The 17,928-nt window shown below is 49.7% G+C and overlaps 1 protein-coding gene across 1 annotated transcript in view; it reads left to right on the forward strand.

Annotated features, from left to right (window-relative positions):
- The first annotated feature begins 5,804 nt into the window (after nt 1-5,804).
- The window catches only part of VSIG10 (V-set and immunoglobulin domain containing 10), a 47,487-nt gene continuing 35,363 nt past the window's right edge, over nt 5,805-17,928 (forward strand). Inside the window, exons 1-2 of the mRNA XM_010368265.2 lie at nt 5,805-6,217; nt 14,472-14,753. Coding sequence (XP_010366567.2) covers nt 6,139-6,217; nt 14,472-14,753 — 361 coding nt within the window. The 5' untranslated portion in view covers nt 5,805-6,138. The remainder of the gene's footprint in view (nt 6,218-14,471; nt 14,754-17,928) is intronic.

Genomic DNA, 17,928 nt, shown 5'->3' on the forward strand with positions numbered 1-17,928 from the left:
GGGTTCAAGTAATTCTCCTGCCTCAGCCTCCCGAGTAGCTGGGACTACAGGCACATGCCACTGTGCCCCGCTAATTTTTGTATCTTTAGTAGAGACAGGGTTTTACTATGTTGGTCAGGCTGGTCTTGAACTCCTGACCTCATGATCCACCTACCTTGGCCTCCCAAAGTGCTGGGATTACAGGCGTGAGCCACCGCATCTGGCCCTTTTTTTTTTTTAAGTAGAGACAGGGTTTAGTCGTGTTGCCCAGGCTGGTTTTGAACTCCTGATGACTGGCTCAGTTTCCTGAAGTGCTGAGATTACAGGCATTAGCCAATGTGCCCAGCCTACATTAATTCTTTTACAGACATACATTTTCCCACCAATTCTTTGTTCTCCTCCTCTTTAAGAAGTGGGCTTGGCTGGAAGCAGTGGCTCCCACCGGTAATCCCAGCATTTTCGGAGGCTGAGGTGGGTGGATCACCTGAGGTCAGGAGTTCGAGACCAGTCTGGCTAACACGACAAAACCCCATCTCTACTAAAAATACAAAAATTAACCGGCTGTGGTGCGGCGGGGTGCGCCTGTCATCCCAGCTACTTGGGAGGCTGAGACAGGGAGAATCGTTGAACCTGGGAGGCGGAGGTTGCAGTGATCCGAGATCACGCCATTGCACTGCAACCTGAGTGACAGAGCGAGATTCAGTCTCAAAAAAAAAAAATCATTTAGATGATAGATTTTATGTTATGTTAATGTTACCACAATTAAAAATTGTTTTAGGGCCAGGCATGGTGGCTCACACCTGTAATCCCAGCACTTTGGGAGGCTGAGGCAGGTGGATCAGGAGGTCAGGGGTTCAAGACCAGCCTGGCCAACATAGTGAAACCCTGTCTGTACTAAAAATATAAAAATTAGCCGGGCATGGTGGTAGGCGCCTGCAGTCCCAGGTACTTGGGAGGCTGAGGCAGAATTGCTTGAACCCGGGAGGCAGAGGTTGCAGTAAGCTGAGATTTCACCACTGCACCCCAGCCTCGGCAACAGAGTGAGACTCCGTAAAAAAAAAAAAAAAAAAAGTTTTAATGCAGAAGAAAACTGTAAAGTGAAAGAATAATGAGAGACACATTTAGAAAACAGAGACTGGAGATACTTCATTGGCTGGGTGCAGTGGCTCAGCCCTATAATCCCAGCACTTTGGGAAGCCAAGGCAAGAGGGTTGCTTGAGCCCAGGAATTTCAGACCAGCCTGGGCAACATAGTGAGACCCCCCCTACCACATCACTACAAAAAATAATTAACTGAGGTAGTAATGTGTGCCTGTAGTCCCATCTCTACTAAACAAACAAACAAACAAAAAATACAAAAATTACCTGTGTGTGGTGGCACGTGCCTGTAGTCTCAGCTACTCCAGAGGCTGTGGCAGGAGAATTGCTTGAACCTGGGAGGTGGAGGTTGCAGTGAACCGAGATTGTGCCACTGTACTCCAGGCTGGGAGACAGAGTGAGACTCTGTCTCCAAAAAAATAAAAATAAAATAATAAAATAAATAAATAATACAAATACAAAAAAGTTATCCATGTGTGGTGGCTGTGCCTGTAGTCCCAGCTTCTCTGGGGGCTGAAGTGGGAAGATCATTTGGGCCCAGGAGGCAGGTGCAGTGAGCTCTGTTCATACCACTGCACTCCAGCTTGGGTGACAGGGGAAAACCCATCTAAAAGGAAAAAAAAAAAAGCTACATGTAGCACCCTGGAAAAAAAAAAAAAAAAAAACTACATGTAGCACCCTGAACAGAGAAGTGTTTGAGCCCCATGGTCCCGACAGGACTGTGGGATCAGTGGCATATCAAATGACAGGCTCCAAAACCATGCCTTAAGTCTATAAAGATTTTTGTTGACTCTCTTCATACAAGTCAATCCAGTTTATCCTAATTATTTTTGTTATTATTTTCTCAGAGACAGGTCTTGCTGTGTTGCTCAGGCTGGAGTACAGTGGCATGATCAAAGTTTACTACAGCCTCCACCTCCTAGGTTCAAGCAATCCTCCCACCTCAGCCTCCTGAGTAGCTAGGACTATAGGCGTGCCACTATGCCCGGCTAATTTTAAAAAATCTGTAGAGACAAGGTTTCACTATGTTGCTTAGGGTGATCTTGAACTCCTGGGCTCAAGTGATCCTCCAGACTCAGCCTCCCAAAGTGCGGAGATTATGGGTGTGAGCTACAGCATCTGGCCCTGGCTAATTAAAAAAAAATTTTTTTTTTTTGTAGACATGGGGGTCTTGCTGTGTTGCCCCATGGTGGTCTTAAGCTCTTGGCCTCAAGAAGTCTTCCAGCCTAGGCCTCAAAACCCAACCTAGTTTATCTTTACAACATCCCATGTGATAAATATTAGGTCTATTTTGCTGATAGGGAAACTTATGCTTTAAAAGGACCCTACATTGCTGGGGACCCCATGCCAAACTCCCAACTCACTGAACGTTGTTCTAGGCAGGGTACTTTGTCCAGAGTGGCCTGAAATGCAAGTGGACATCAGGGCAGCTCCTTACACAGCTTCTGACTCAGGGCTGGCCTGAGACCCTGCAGTCAAAACAAAGAGGGTGGTGCTTTCCAGGCCAGCTCTGCTCAGGTGAAGGCTGGTGTCTGATCATCCAGTGACACACAGAACATTCAGATGCATGTCCCCTTAGCCCTGGCAGCCTTTGCACATGTGACAAGGTTGCAACTTTGTGGGGCTGGAGTTGCAGTCAGTCAGTCAGTCGGTGGCTTTACCACCAGCCAGCTGTGTGACTCGGAGCTAACCTCGCAGAGCTGTAGGTTTGTCACTTATAAAACCGGATGGCTGGCCAGGTGCGGTGGCTCACACCTGTAATCCCAGCACTTTGGGAGGCTGAGGCAGGCGGATCACTTGAGGTCAGGAGTTCAAGACCAATCTGGCCAACATGGTGAAACCCCATCTCGACTAAAAATACAAAAATTATCCAGGTGTGGTGGAGTTAGCCTGTAATCCCAGCTACTTGGTAGGCGGAAGCAGCAGAATAGCTTGAACCCGGGAGGCGGAGGTTGCAGTGAGCTGGAATCATGCTACTGCACTCCAGCCTGGGGGACAGAGCAAGACTCCATCTCAAAAATAAATAAATAAATAAATAAAACCGGATGGTGTGTGGCACTGCACCTTAGGTCCAAGGGTTGCAGGGAGGGTCCAGTGAGATTAGAACTATGAGTCGACTTGGCCGCTATGTCAGGAAGGCTGGCCTGTGCAATCCACCATGAGACCATGGAGAATTCCAGGCCCTCTGCTGAAAACTGGCCAGTTATTGGTTTTATTTTTTTAATTAAAAATATTTATTTATTTATTTAGAGCAGGGTCTCTCTGTGTTATCCAGGCTGGAGTGCAGTGGCACAATCTCAGCTCACTACAACCTCCGTCTCCCGGGTTCCAGCAACCCTCCTGCCTCAGGCTTTCAAGTAGCTGGGATTATGAGCTGGGATTACGTGCGCCACCACGCCCAGCTAATTTTTCATTTTTAGTAGAGATGGAGGTTCACTATGTTGGCTAGGCTGCTCTCGAACTCCTGACCTCAAGGGATCCGCCCACCTTGGCCTTCCTGAGTGCTGGGATTACAGGCATGAGCCACCTTGCCTGGCCCAGTTACTGATTTTGTTTATAGCTTGTTGAGGTGAGGATGTAAGGTGTTTGCCAGAAAAGCTGAGGAACTACAGTATCAAAACCAATTAACTCATTTGTTTACTCAACAAATGTATGTTAGAATGGCAACTAGCTGGCAGGTACTGAGGACATAGGAAACAGGTCTGGTAAGTATAGGATCTGCCGCAAGGTCAAACATGAAAAGCAAGAACCAAGCTGAGTGCAGTGGCTCATGCCTGTAATTCCAGCACTCTGGGAGGATCGACTTAACCCTAGGAGGTCGAGGCTGCAGTGAGGTATGACTGTACCACTGCACTTCAGCCTGGGTGATACAGGGAGACTCTGTCTCAAAAAAAAAAAAAAAAAATCCTATCAAGAATCTGATGAACAGTTATTTTATTTTATTTTATTTTTTTTATTTATTTTTGAGAGTAAGTCTCACTCTTCTCCCCGAGGCTGGAGTGCAGTGGCACAATCTTGGCTCACTGCAACCCCCGCTTCCTGGGTTCAAGCGATTCTCCTGCCTCAGCCTCCTGAGTAGCTGGGATTACAGGTGCTTGCCACCACACCTGGCTAATTTTTGTATTTTTAGTAGAGACGGTGTTTCACCATGTCGGCCAGGCTAGTCTCGAACTCCTTACCTCAGGTGATCCGCCTGCCTTGGCCTCCCAAAGTGCTGGGATTACAGGCGTGAGCCACCATGCCCAGCCAATGAACAGTTATTTTAAAATATTTGAGCAAAGAATAAAAAAGGGCTGGGCGCAGTGGCTCACACCTGTAATCCCAACACTTTGGCAAGCCAAGGCGGGTGGATCACTTGAGGTCAGGAGCTCAAGACCAGCCTGGGTAACAGAGCAAAACGCTGTCTTTACTAAAAATATAAAAATCAGCTGGGCGTGGTGGTGCACACCTGTAGTCCCAGCTACTCGGGAGGCTGAGGTGGGAGGATCACTTGAGACTGGTAGTTTGAGGCTGCAGCGAGGTATGGTTGTGCCACTGCACTCCAACCTGGGCAATTGGAGTGAGACCCTGTCTCAAAAAAAAAAAAAAAAAAAAAAAAAAAGTAAAAAAGGCAGAACTGTTCAGCTTCATGGCACAGTTCACCAGGAGAAACACTTTTTTTTTTTTTTAAGTGGTTTCAAGAGGATTTCCTCATGGAAGAAGCATTTCAATAAGGGGGCCGTTGGACAACAGAAAGAATGATTTTATTATTTTAATTTTAATATTTATTTTGAGACGAGTCTCGCTCAGTCACCTAGGCTGGAGTGCAATGGCAGGATCTCGGCTCACTGCAACCTCTGCCTGTCGGGTTCAAGAGATTCTCATGCCTCAGCCTACCCAGTAGTTGGGATTGCAGGCGCCAGCCATCATGCCCAGCTAATTTTTTTATTTTTAGTAGAGACCGGGTTCCACCATGTTGGCCAGGCTGGTCTTGAACTCCTGACCTCGTGATCCGCCCACCTGGGCCTCCCAAAGTGCTGGGATTACAGGCGTGAGCCACCATGCCCGGCCATGTTATTATTATTTTAAACAGGAAGTTTCTCCTAGGGCTGTTTTATGGATGGCTCTTCCTGAGGATATCAAAGCCGCATTTCCCCCAGGACAGAATGGGATGAGGGCATGGCAAGGAAGAGAGGAGCTTAGCTTGGGAATCTGACTGGGTAGGGGATGGGAGAACGAAAAGGGGAAAAGCAAAAACAAAACTCTTGAGAAACAGATCCTGGGGACTCCTTGGCGCTCGCTCTCACTGTGTGGTCCCAGCCAGTTCACTGGAGAACCGGAGTCTCGTGGCTGCTTTGGCTGAAGGTCAGGGGATCATCTTTCTCCGGCTCTCTTTTGCAAAGGGTAGAGAAAGGAAGCGATGGAGGCCTTGGCGCCCGCCCCGCGCCCAGGGACACAGACGGGAATCCCTCGAGACCCTCAGCGGGGACTGCCGGGGGGGGGGGGTCCTGCGTTCTGCAGCTTGGCAACCGCCTCCTCCGTGTTCTGCAGCTCGGGGCAGTGGCGGGGGGTGCGTCCTGCGGCAGCTGCAGGGCTCCGTCCCGCCCGCTGTCCCCGCCACTCCGTACTGCTGTCCCGGGCAGAGTGGACTCGGGGAGGGCCCAGCCTCCGTGCTCCGCCCCTGGCCCGGCAGGACCCGGCTCGGCGCGCCCTCGGCAGAAAGCCCTCCTCCCCGGCCAAGGTAGAGGAAGTTGGGCTCCCGCCTGGCTGGGAGGCGGGAGGGAGCCCGCTCCTGTTGTTTTCCGCCGGCGGGAGTGGGCAGGCAGGCGCAGGGGGCGGGGTGCGCCCTCCCTCGCCGGCCAGGGCGCTCGGGAGCCGGGACCCGAGCCTGCAGCCGAGCGCCGCTCCCGGCCGCGGACACCCGGCTCAGCCAAGCATCCTTCCTGGGGGCTGAGAAAGTGGGGCCACTCTGCCGTTCCGAGGACCTGAGAGGAGCCCTTGGTCCCCCGGGCCCCGGTGTCCTGGGGCGCACACGTCCAGCCCAGCCTGAGCCTGCATTTCCTGAGCCGGGATCTGGGGCGAGATGGCCGCAGGCGGCGGTGCGCCAGAGCCCCGCGTCCTCGTCTGCCTCGGGGCGCTCCTGGCCGCCTGGGTCGCCGTAGGTAAGGGGCCGCGATCTGGAGGGAAAAGTTGAGTTTTCCCAGTCAGCGGTGGGGAGGGGACAGCGAGGGACCGAATTCCCTCCGACTCCGCTTGGATCGGTGGTGGCCGCAGCCTAGAAGCCGCCCCAGGAGGGTCTTGGTTTCCTGCTTGCAGCTCGGCTGTCTTTGCAGGAAGGAATTTTCCCGGGCCCCGGTGCGGGGCGAGATACCCCTGGCCTCCTGGGGTGGGCAGCTGGTGAGGCTGCAGAGGACCCGAGCCGAGGTGCAGGGGAAAATAAAGAGGCACGTGTGCCGGCAAAATGATTTTTTTTTTTAAGCGTCGGATGTAAATTCGCTTTCTGGTTTTATCAATACCTGATACGCTGGTGCTCAAACTCGAGACTCCCACTTTACTTTTCTCCTCCCTCTGCCCGAGGTTGAACTCGCCTTACACCTGTAGCCGGTGGACCTCCCTACACACCTTTGCAAGTCTTCCTGTGCTGACCAGCGCCTTCAAAGCGGGGTCTTCCGACTTTACTTTTGGAAAAACTTTTTATTTTGAAATACTTGGCAGACTTACAAAAGACTTCCCCTCACACTTGACATGATTGACAAAAGGTCTGAAATGCTTCATCTATGGTCTGCTTTGCTACGAAAAAAGAATTGGGGGGTGCTTACAAAAATATGTAGAATGTAAAAAGATTGAAATATATATATATATATGAATTTAATTCACCAGCATGCCTACTGTGCATGCCTACTGTGTGCTGGGAGTGTGACAAGCTGGGAGGTGGCTGGGGTGCAGGGAGAGGAGGTGGAGCCAGGAGGTGGTGAAGTTTGCCAGGATGCAGGCAGAGCCCTACTTTTTGTGTTCCCGGGTCTGCTCCACCCAACTGGTCTCCTCTTGCACGTTTCTGGAGATGAGTTGTAAATTATGCTGGAGCTTCCTAGCAGCAAGTACCAAAAGTTCCTAATTGTTAGGCTCCTACAATTTTATTTTGCTTTTTTTTTTTAAACCAACCGTTTAAAAACAATAACATCTCTAGGTTTCCAGTTTATCTGGAAAAATCTGAAGGTCTGACAACATGGGGCCTGCCTTCCCAGTTGGAACTGGGCAGTGGTCATCCTTTTATCTAGGGCACGTGAGCCCAAATTTGTTCCACCTCTCCCTGTTGTAATATTTGCCCCCCCACCTTCAGTCATGGGTGTTACCTGCTGGCCCTCCAGGAATTTGGCTGAGTAATCACTGTGCTGGGGTGTGTGTGGCAGGGGAGAAGGACAGTTCCCAGTTGGTCATCTCTGGACGTGAAAGGTGGTCATCAAGTATTCCCATCTCCCCAGCTGTTGGCACTGTTTCCTGCAAGATGAACACCAGGAACCTGGGAAGACAGAAGAACCCTGGGATTAAGTCATCCTGCTGGAATGACCTGGCATTCAGGCTGACTGCCGCCCGCCCCATGGGGAACCTATCTCCACTGCTATGGCCAGCTATTTTTTTCGAGCCAGGCTCTCTGTTGCCCAGGCTGGAGTGCAGTGGCGCAATCACTGCAGTGATCCTCCCACCTTAGCCTACAAGTAGCTGGGACTACAGGCATGCGCCACCACGCCTAGCTAATTTATAAAATTTTGTTGTAGAGATAGGGTCTCTATAATTGCTTGAGCCCAGGCTGGTCTTAAGCTCCTGGACTCAGGCGATCCTCCTGTCTCCGCCTCCCGAAGTGTTAGGATTACGGATGTGAGCCACCATGTTGGGCCTTTGCCCAGCTATTTTGATGCCCAGACCTGCTTCACCTTTGTGTATGGTGCCAGGGGGCTTCCTGAGCTTGGTGTATTTTTGTTGTGTGTGTGTTTTTTAAGTTGGGAGTTGTTTGGGGTGGGGGGGAATTGTCCTTCTCCTGACATTCAACGCCAGACAACTTATATGCATCCACTAGCTACCTTGGATTGTAAATCCTAGGTTATTCTTGGGAAAAATTGCTTAAAAGAAATAAATAAATGTTTGGGTATAACTCTTACTCTGTAAATAATAATACATGGGCAGCATCAGGGAGTTTATATTACTCCCTCTTCTGTTCCCTATTATGCATTTAAGGTTGGGGGCAAGAAGGACCCTCTGGACACCGTATGAATGATCTCTAAAATTGTTACTATATTTTATCATTGCATCCTATCTGGAGACCAGAGTAAAGTGACCTGAGTGACAATCCCACATCTCCCCGTGATTTGCTTGGGACTTGAAGTGAATAATTTAATCTTCCTAAATCTCAGTTTTTTCAATGGTAAAGTGAGGAGGTATAGGATTGCCAGGCAAGAACTACCCCTTCCATGTCTATGTCAGACATCACTAATCGATGACTGTGTTCTTTTCCACTGAGCCAGGACTCAAACTCATCTTCAACCCAGCCCATAGGACAGCCACAGATCTGGACTAGATGATCTCCAAAGGCACCTTCAGATACAGTGGTTTAAAAAAGAATGGAGTAAGCCAAGCCAGGAGAAGTGAATGGTTTCTTTTGTGATCATGTCATTCTATGCGTTGGAGGAGAAGACAATGTTAGCTGAAGTTCCAAGACTAAAGTTTCACCAGGGCTTTTTTCCAAGCCCCTGTTCCTGTATTTCCTTGCCAAGGAGTTAGGCAAGGGGCAGGTCTGCAGGTCTCATGTTGCATCTGTAACTCTAAAGTTCATCTTCCTTTCTATCGTGGGGGTTGCCACTGGAAAATTTGAGTTCTCAGTCCTAATAATTTTTTTTTCTGTTTGTTTGTTTGTTTTTTTTTTTTTGAGATGGAGTCTCGCTCTGTCGCCCAGGCTGGAGTGCAGTGGCCGGATCTCAGCTCACTGCAAGCTCCGCCTCCCAGGTTTATGCCATTCTCCTGCCTCAGCCTCCCAAGTAGTTGGGACTACAGGCGCCCGCCACCTCGCCCGGCTAGTTTTTTTGTATTTTTAGTAGAGACGGGGTTTCACCGTGTTAGCCAGGATGGTCTCGATCTCCTGACCTCGTGATCCGCCCGTCTCGGCCTCCCAAAGTGCTGGGATTACAGGCTTGAGCCACCGCACCCGGCCAGTCCTAATAATTTAAAAAGAATTCTTGGCCGGGTGCCGTGGCTCCCGCCTGTAATCCCAGCACTTTGGGAGGCTGAGGCGGGCGGATTACCTGAGGTCAAGAGTTCAAGACCGGCCTGGCTAACATGGTGAAACCCATCTCTACAAAAATTCAAAAAATTAGCGGGGCATGATGGCGGGTACCTGTAATCCCAGCTACTCAGGAGACTGAGGTGGGAGAATTGCTTGAACCCGGAAGGCAGAGGTTGCAGTAAGCCGAGATTGAGCCATTGCACTCCAACCTGGGCAACAGAGTGAGACTTCATCTCAAAAAATAAATGAAGACATAAAAAGAATTCTTACCTGCTCTTTTTTTTTTTTTTTTTTTTTTTTTTGAGACAGAGTCTTGTTCTGTTACCCAGGCTGGAATGCAGTGGGGTGATCTTGGCTCACTGCAACCACCGCCTCCCTGGTACAAGCGATTCTCCGGCCTCAGCCTCCCGAGTAGGTGGGATTACAGGCATGTGCCACCACGCCTGGCTAATTTTTTGTATTTTTAGTAGAAACTGGGTTTCACCATATTAGCCAGGCTGGTCTTGAGCTCCTGACCTCAGGTGATCTGCCGCCTCGGCCTCCCAAAGTGCTGGGATTATAGGCGGGAGCCACCGCACTCAGCCATTCAGCTAATATTTGTGTTTTTAGTAGTGATGAGGTTTCACCATGTTGGCTAGGCTGGTCTCGAACTCCTGACCTCAAATGATCCACCTGCCTCGGCCTCCCAAAGCGCTGGGATTACAGGTGTGAGCCATCGCCCCCGGCCCTCACCTGCTTTTTAAAGTGATTGTTCAGAAGCATTTCTTGCTGTTTTGGAATCTCTATCATTAGATGACATTCTCCACCTTTCAGCAAGTGGCTTAGTTTTTAAAATTTGTTTTTTTTTCTCCATCCTGACTTGGCTCAAAAGTCTTTTGGGAATGGTGTGGCCAAAATGGTGAGAGAATCAGAACTTCTTGGGGTCCAGGCTGGCTTCAGATCTCTCAAAGGGAGCCCTTCTAACCAGACAAGAGGCCAAATACAGATAATGATTACTCTTTCACTTAAACGGGAAGGATTGCCAGGGGCAGGTGGCAGTTTATTTTTTCTATAACAGCTGTATTCAGATACAATTTACATGCCACAAAATTCACCCTTTTAAAGTGTACGACTCAGGGGATTTTAGTGTATTCCACGGTTACATGGCCATCACCACTAATTCATCATTTTTATCACCCCAACAGGTTCTGCCCGTCTTCCTATTCTTGCAGCCTCTTTGTATTTGGGTCTTGATTGTGGAGGGGGCTGGACAATTGTGAAACTTCTCAGCAAAATGGGTTGCATTTGCTTCTTGTTACCTAGTGACAGTCTAATGCCTGTTAGCACCTGTCAGTCTTTTTTTATGAGACAGAGTCGGTTGGAAGTGGTGGCTCACGCCTGTAATCCCAGCACTTTGGGAGCCCGAAGTGGGTCCGAGTGGAATGCTTGAGTTCAGGAGTTCAAGACCAGCCTGGGCAACATAGTGAGACCCGCCCCCCCACCCCCCGCCCCATCTCTAAAAAAGAAAAAAAAAATTATTTTTATTATTTTTTTATTTTTTTTTATTTTTTATTTTTTTTTTTGAGGCGGAGTCTCGCTCTGTCGCCCGGACTGGAGTGCAGTGGCCAGATCTCAGCTCACTGCAAGCTCCGCCTCCTGGGTTTACGCCATTCTCCTGCCTCAGCCTCCCGAGTAGCTGGGACCACAGGCGCCCGCCACCTCGCCCGGCTAGTTTTTGTATTTTTAGTAGAGACGGGGTTTCACCGTGTTAGCCAGGATGGTCTCGATCTCCTGACCTCGTGATCCGCCCGTCTCGGCCTCCCAAAGTGCTGGGATTACAGGCTTGAGCCACCGCGCCCGGCCAAAAAAAAATTATTTACATTAAACAAACATAAAAGAGACAGGGTATCTCTCTGTTGCCCAGGCTGGAGTGCAGTGTCACAATCGTGGCTCACTGCAGCTTCAGTCTCCTGGATTCAAGTGATCCTCCCACCTCAGCCTCCCAAAGCCCCGGGATTATAGGCCTGAGCCACCACACCCGGACACCTGTCAGTCTTGAGTGGTCGTCAGAATCACCTGGAGGGCTTGTTAAACCACAGATGCTGGACCAGGTGTAGTGGATCACTCCTGTAATCCCAGCACTTTGGGAGGCTGAGGTGGGAGGATTGCTTGAAGTCAGGAGTTCAAGAGTGTCTAGGACAACAGAGTGAGACGCACCCCACCCCCCATCTCTTTAAAAAAAAAAAGTTAAACAATTGCTGATTTGTTCAAAATAAATAAATAAAACAAAAAGGGCTGCTGCTCTCCCACAGTTTCTGATTTGGGTGTTTTGGGGTGAGGTTTGATCATTTGTATTTCTAACACTCTGCGGCCGCTGATCTGGGCTTTTGAACATGTTCCGTTTGCCTGGGAACCCATCCTCACCTTTCCTTGGCAGATTCTACTTGTCCATCAGATCTCAGTTTGGCTTCCTGGGGGAAATGTTTCCTGACATTTGTCCTAGTTGGACTAAGGAGCCCTTTCTCTGAGGCCTTATCTTGGTGTTTATCACACTGCATTGTAATTGCCAGTTTATTGTCTCTTTTCTTCACTAGACTGTGAACTCTTGGAGGTTTCTGTGTGTTGTGTCTACCATGGGGTTCCCAGTGCCTTGCCCAATGTGGGCACACAGTCCCTACTGCCAGCCCATTCTTGCATGGAGCTTCTGAGAGAACTTGAACTCTAGGGCCGTTTGAGATGTGGGGAGAGGCAGAGAGACCAGCAGGACAGTGGAAACAAAGCCAAAGTCCTCTTCTTTCTACCCCTTCTAGGTTTCTAGGCAAATAAAGCCACTTGGGTTCTGTATGAATTATTTATCACCACAGTAATGCTGTGTAAGAAACAATCCCCAAAATGACACTAGTGCTTATTACCCACAGGCCTGGGTGGTTGGTTAGGTGGTTCTGCTGATCCGCCTGGGGATCGATGACTAGCTGAAGGCTGATCTAGAATGGGCCAAGCTGGAGCCACTGAGACAACTTGGGTCTGTACCATGTAGTTTATTTATTTATTTATTTGAGACAGAGTTTCGCTCTTGTCACCCAGGCTGGAGTGCAGTGGCACGATACCGGCTCACTGCAACCTCTGCCTCCTGGGTTCAAGTGATTCCACTGCCTCAGCCTTCCGAGTAGCTGGGATTACAGGTACCTGCCACCACGCCGAGCTAAGTTTTTGTGTTTTTAGTAGAGATGAGGTTTCACCACGTTGGCCAGGCTGGTCTGAAACTCCTGAGCTCAGGTGATCCGCCCGCCTCGGCCTCCCAAAGTGCTGGGATTACAGGCATGGAGCCCGGCCTTTTGTTGTTGTTTTTTTCTTGTTTTTGAGACAGTCTTGCCCTGTCAACCAGGCTGCAGTGCAGTGGCACAATCTTGGCTCACTGTAATCTCTGCCTCCTGGGTTCAAGTGATTCTCGTGCCTCAGCCTCCTGAGTAGCTGGGACTACAGGTGTGCGCCACCATGCCTGGCTAATTTTTGCATTTTTAGCAGAGACGAGGTTTCACCGTGTTGACCAGGCTAGTCTCAAACTCCTAGCCTCAAGTGAAACCATCTCCCTTGGCTTCCCAGAGTGCTGGAATTACAGGCATGAGCCACTGCTCCCGGCCTCATTGTAGTTTTGATTTGCATTTCTCTAGTGATTATAGACAAGCACTTTAAAGCCTCTGCTTGTGTCACATTCCCCAACATCCCATTGGCCAAAACAGGTCTCGTGGCTGAGTCCTCACTAAGAATGGGATGGCCCCCCCCAGTGATGTGGGGCATGGATGGTGAGGGGCATGGATGGTGAGGGGCATGGATGGTGGGCAGGCTGGGTGGGCAACTGGGGCTATATTTGTTACCTACTACAAGTTCATTATTGTCAGTGACTGGCCAAGAGTCAACATACCAGAGGTTCTGTATGTGTTTTTTGTTTGTTTTTGTTTTGAGACAGAGTCTCGCTTTGTCACCCAGCCTGGAGTGCATTGGCACAATCTCGGCTCACTGCAACCTCCGCCTCCCAGGTTGAAACAATTCTCCCACCATAGCTTCCCGAGTAGCTGGGATTACAAGCATGCACCACCACACCTGGCTGATTTTGTATTTTTAGTAGAAACGGGGTTTTGCCATGTTGGCCAGGCTGGTCTGGAACTCCTGACCTCAGGAGATCTGCCTGTCTTGGACTCCCAAAGTACTGGGATTACAGGTGTGAGCCGCTATGCCCAGCTGCTCTGTATGTGTTACTGCATCTTAAGAACACGTACGGTCAGGTGTGGTGGCTCATGCCTATAATCCCAGCACTTTGGGAGGCTGAGGCGGGCGGATCAAGCAATTCTCCTGCCTCAACTCCCAAATAGCTGGGACTACAGGTGCACGCCACCACGCGCAGCTAATTTTTTGTTTTTGTTTTTGTTTTTGAGACAGAGTTTCCCTCTTGTTGCCCAGGCTGGAGTGCAATGGTGCAATCTCAGCTCACCACAACCTCCGCCTCACAGTTTCAAGTGATGTTCCTGCCTCAGCCTCTCTAGTAGCTGGGATTACAGGCATATGCCACTATGCCCAGCTAATTTTGTATTTTGAGTAGAGGCAGGGTTTCTCCATGTTGGTCAGGCTGGTCTCGAACTCCCAACCTGAGGTGAAACACCCGCCTCGGCCTCCCAAAGTGCTGGGATTACAGGCGTGGGGCACCGCGCCCAGTCACAATTTTTTGTATTTTTAATAGAGATGGGGTTTCACCATGTTGGCCAGGATGGTCTCGATGTCTTGACCTTGTGATCTGCCCACCTCGGTCTCCCAAAGTGCTGGGGGCATGAGCCTGACCTTTCCTGAGGTCAAGAGTTCCAGACCAGCCTGGCCAATGTGGTGGTGAAACCCTGTCTCTACTAAAAATACAAAAATTAGCTGGGCATGGTGGCACGTGCCTGTAATCCTAGCTACTTGGGAGACTGCCCAAGAGGCGGAGGTTTCAGTCAGCTGAGATCGTGCTATTGCACTCCAGCCTGGGCGACAGAGTGGGATTCCGTATCAAAAAAAAAAAAAAGAACATATACCTGATTAAAAAAAAAATCCTAATACAGGAGGACTGTCCAAAAAGGGACATTGTTTAGAAATTAAGAAGGGTAGTAACAGCTTGATCTTGCCTTGTACAGGATTGGAGGCTGTTGTCATTGGAGAAGTTCATGAGAATGTTACTCTGCACTGTGGCAACATCTTGGGACCGAGGGGCCTGGTGACCTGGTACCGGAACGACTCGGAGCCTGTCTTCCTTCTCTCGTCCAACTCTAGCCTCCCGCCAGCTGAGCCTCGCTTCTCTCTAGTGGATGCCAACTCCCTGCACATCAAGTCGCTGAGCCTGGGAGATGAGGGGAATTACACCTGCCAGGAGATCCTGAATGTGACTCAGTGGTTCCAAGTGTGGCTGCAGGTGGCCAGTAAGTGGGGCTGGCAGGGACCGGGGCTGGAGAGGTACTCAGAGCCTTGGAAAGGAGGAGACCATGGTCAGGAATGTGGGTTTTGGGTTCCGATGGCCTGGAATTCTTTCTGGGCCCTGCCACTTGCAAGCTGAGGGACCTCTCATACCTCTATTTCCTCACCTGTAAAATGGGGATAAAAATAATTCCTGTGGCTGGGCGCGGTGGCTCACGCCTGTAATCCCAGCACTTTGGGAGGCCGAGGCGGGCGGATCATGAGGTCAGGAGATCGAGACCATCTTGGCTAACACGGTGAAACCCTGTCTCTACTAAGAATACAAAAAATTAGCCAGGTGTGGTGTCCGGCGCCTATAGTCCCAGCTACTTGGGAGGCTGAGGCAGGAGAATGGAGTGAACCTGGGAGGTGGAACTTGCAGTGAGCCAAGATTGTGCCACTGCACTCCAGCCTGGGCGAAAGAGTGAGACTCCACCTCAAAAAAAAAAAAAAAATTAGCCAGGCATGGTGGTGCACGCCTGTTATCCCTGCTACTTGGGAGGCTGAGGCAGGAGAATCGCTTGAACCTGGGAGGCAGAAGTTGCAGTGAGCCAAGATCATGCCACCACACTCTAGCTTGGGCGACAGAGTGAGACTCTGTCTCAAAAAAGTAAAAATAAAAATAAAAAATTCTTGCTTCTTAGAATTGCTGTGAAGAATAGATACCAGTTTATAAAGTGTTTTAGGCCAGGCATGGTGGCTCATGCCTGTAATCCCAGCATTTTGGGAGGCTGAGTGGGCAGATCACCTGAGGCCAGGAGTTCGAGACCAGCCTGGCCAACACGGTGAAACCCTATCTCTACTAAAAATACAAAAATTAGCCAGGCATGGTGGTGGGTGCCTCTAATACCAGCTACTCAGGAGGCTGAGGCAAGAGAATCACTTAAATCCGGGTAGTGGAGGTTGCGGAGATCCGAGATCATGCCGTTGTGCTCCAGCCTGGGTGACAACTAGACTCTGTCTCAAAAAAAAAGAAAAACAAATAAAGTGCTTTAAAAGGCTCCTGGCATATTAATAAGCTTTTATTTTTAGCTTGTTGTTAATATCATCTTTGCTATTAATATCATTTTATTATGTAACAAAGTTACAGTATATCATAATCAAAGCCAGGTGCTGTGGTGTGGGACTGTAGTCCCGGCTACTCAGGATTGCTTGAGTCCCGGAGCCCCAGGCTGCAATGTACCATAATTGCACCTATGAAGAGCCACCGCACTTCAGCCTGGGCAACACAGGGAGACCCTGCCTCTAAAAAAAACATACAGAGTCAAGTCAGACTGCCTGAATCCCAGTGCAAAGGTTGTCACTGAGTTCTGTGTCACCTTGAGTAAGTAGCTTCATATCTCTGAGCTCCAGTTTTCCTCATTTGTTAATGGGGAATAATACATTGCCTGCTTTGTCGGGTGTAGTGAGCACTCTATTTATTTATTTATTTATTTATTTATTTATTTATTTATTTAGAGACGGGGCTGGAGTGCAGTGGCCAGATCTCAGCTCACTGCAAGCTCCGCCTCAGCCTCCGGAGCAGCTGGGACTATTGGCGCCCGCCATCTCGCCCAGCTAGTTTTTTGTATTTTTAGTAGAGACGGGGTTTCACCATGTTAGCCAGGATGGTCTCGATCTCCTGACCTCGTGATCCGCCCATCTCGGCCTCCCAAAGTGCTGGGATTACAGGCTTGAGCCACCGCACCCAGCCTATTTATTTATTTATTTATTTTTTGAGACGGAGTCTCGCTCTGTCGCCCGGGCTGGAGTGCAGTGATGCAATCTTGGCTCACCACAACCTCCGCCTCCTGGGTTCAAGCAATTCGCCTGCCTCAGCCTCCCAAGTAGCTGGGACTACAGGCGCCCGCCACCTCGCCCGGCTAGTTTTTTGTATTTTTTTTTTTTTTTTTTTTTTTTTTTTTTTTTTTTTTTTGAGACGGAGTCTCGCTCTGTCGCCCGGGCTGGAGTGCAGTGGCCGGATCTCAGCTCACTGCAAGCTCCGCCTCCCGGGTTTACGCCATTCTCCTGCCTCAGCCTCCCGAGTAGCTGGGACTACAGGCGCCCGCCACCTCACCCGGCTAGTTTTTTGTATTTTTTAGTAGAGACGGGGTTTCACCATGTTAGCCAGGATGGTCTCGATCTTCTGACCTCGTGATCCGCCCGTCTCGGCCTCCCAAAGCGCTGGGATTACAGGCTTGAGCCACCGCGCCCGGCCTTTTGTATTTTTTTTTAGTAGAGACGGGGTTTCACCGTGTTAGCCAGGATGGTCTCGATCTCCTGACCTTGTGATCCGCCCGTCTCGGCCTCCCAAAGTGCTGGGATTACAGGCTTGAGCCACCGTGCCCGGCCATTTATTTTTATTATTATTATTTTTTGAGACATAATCTCACTCTGTTGCCCAGGCTGGAGTGCAGTGATGCAATCTTGGCTCACCACAACCTCCGCCTCCTGGGTTCAAGCAATTCGCCTGCCTCAGCCTCCCAAGTAGCTGGGATTACAGGCGCCTGCCACCTCGCCCAGCTAATTTTTGTGTTTTTAGTAGAGATGGGCTTTCACCATATTGGTCAGGCTGATCTCGAACTCCTGACCTCATGATGTGCACACTTCGGCCTCCTGAAATGCTGGAATTACAAGCGTGAGCCACCAAGTCCGGCTATAGCGAGCACTCTTATACTGCGGTGCTACGTACAGGTCTTGCCATGAGCCACCCTTCCTATTGCACTTTCCTAAAATACTCTATCATATCTGCTGATATATACGTATGAATTTACAGCAGGCCGGGTGTTGTGGCTCATGCCTGTAATCCCAGCACTTTGGGAGGCTGAGGTGGGAGAATCACTTGAGCCAAGAGTTTGGGACCAGCTTGGTTAACATAGTGAGACTCCACATTACAAAAAATTATTAAAAAAAGAATTTAGAGTGGGAGGTTGTAAACTACAGCCTGCTGTTGTATGGCCTGCAGATTATGAATTTTTTTTTTTTCTTGAGATGGAGTCTCACTCTGTCGCCCAGGCTGGAGTGCAGTGGCACGATCTTGGCTCACTGCAAGCTCCGCCTCTCGGGTTCACACCATTCTCCTGCCTCAGCCTCCCAAGTAGCTGGGACTGCAGGTGCCTGCCACCATGCCCGGCTGATTTTTTTTTTTTTTTTTTTTGTATT

Source organism: Rhinopithecus roxellana, chromosome 10 (genome assembly GCF_007565055.1).
Source record: "Rhinopithecus roxellana isolate Shanxi Qingling chromosome 10, ASM756505v1, whole genome shotgun sequence".
In the NCBI taxonomy this organism is placed as follows: Eukaryota; Metazoa; Chordata; class Mammalia; order Primates; family Cercopithecidae; genus Rhinopithecus; species Rhinopithecus roxellana.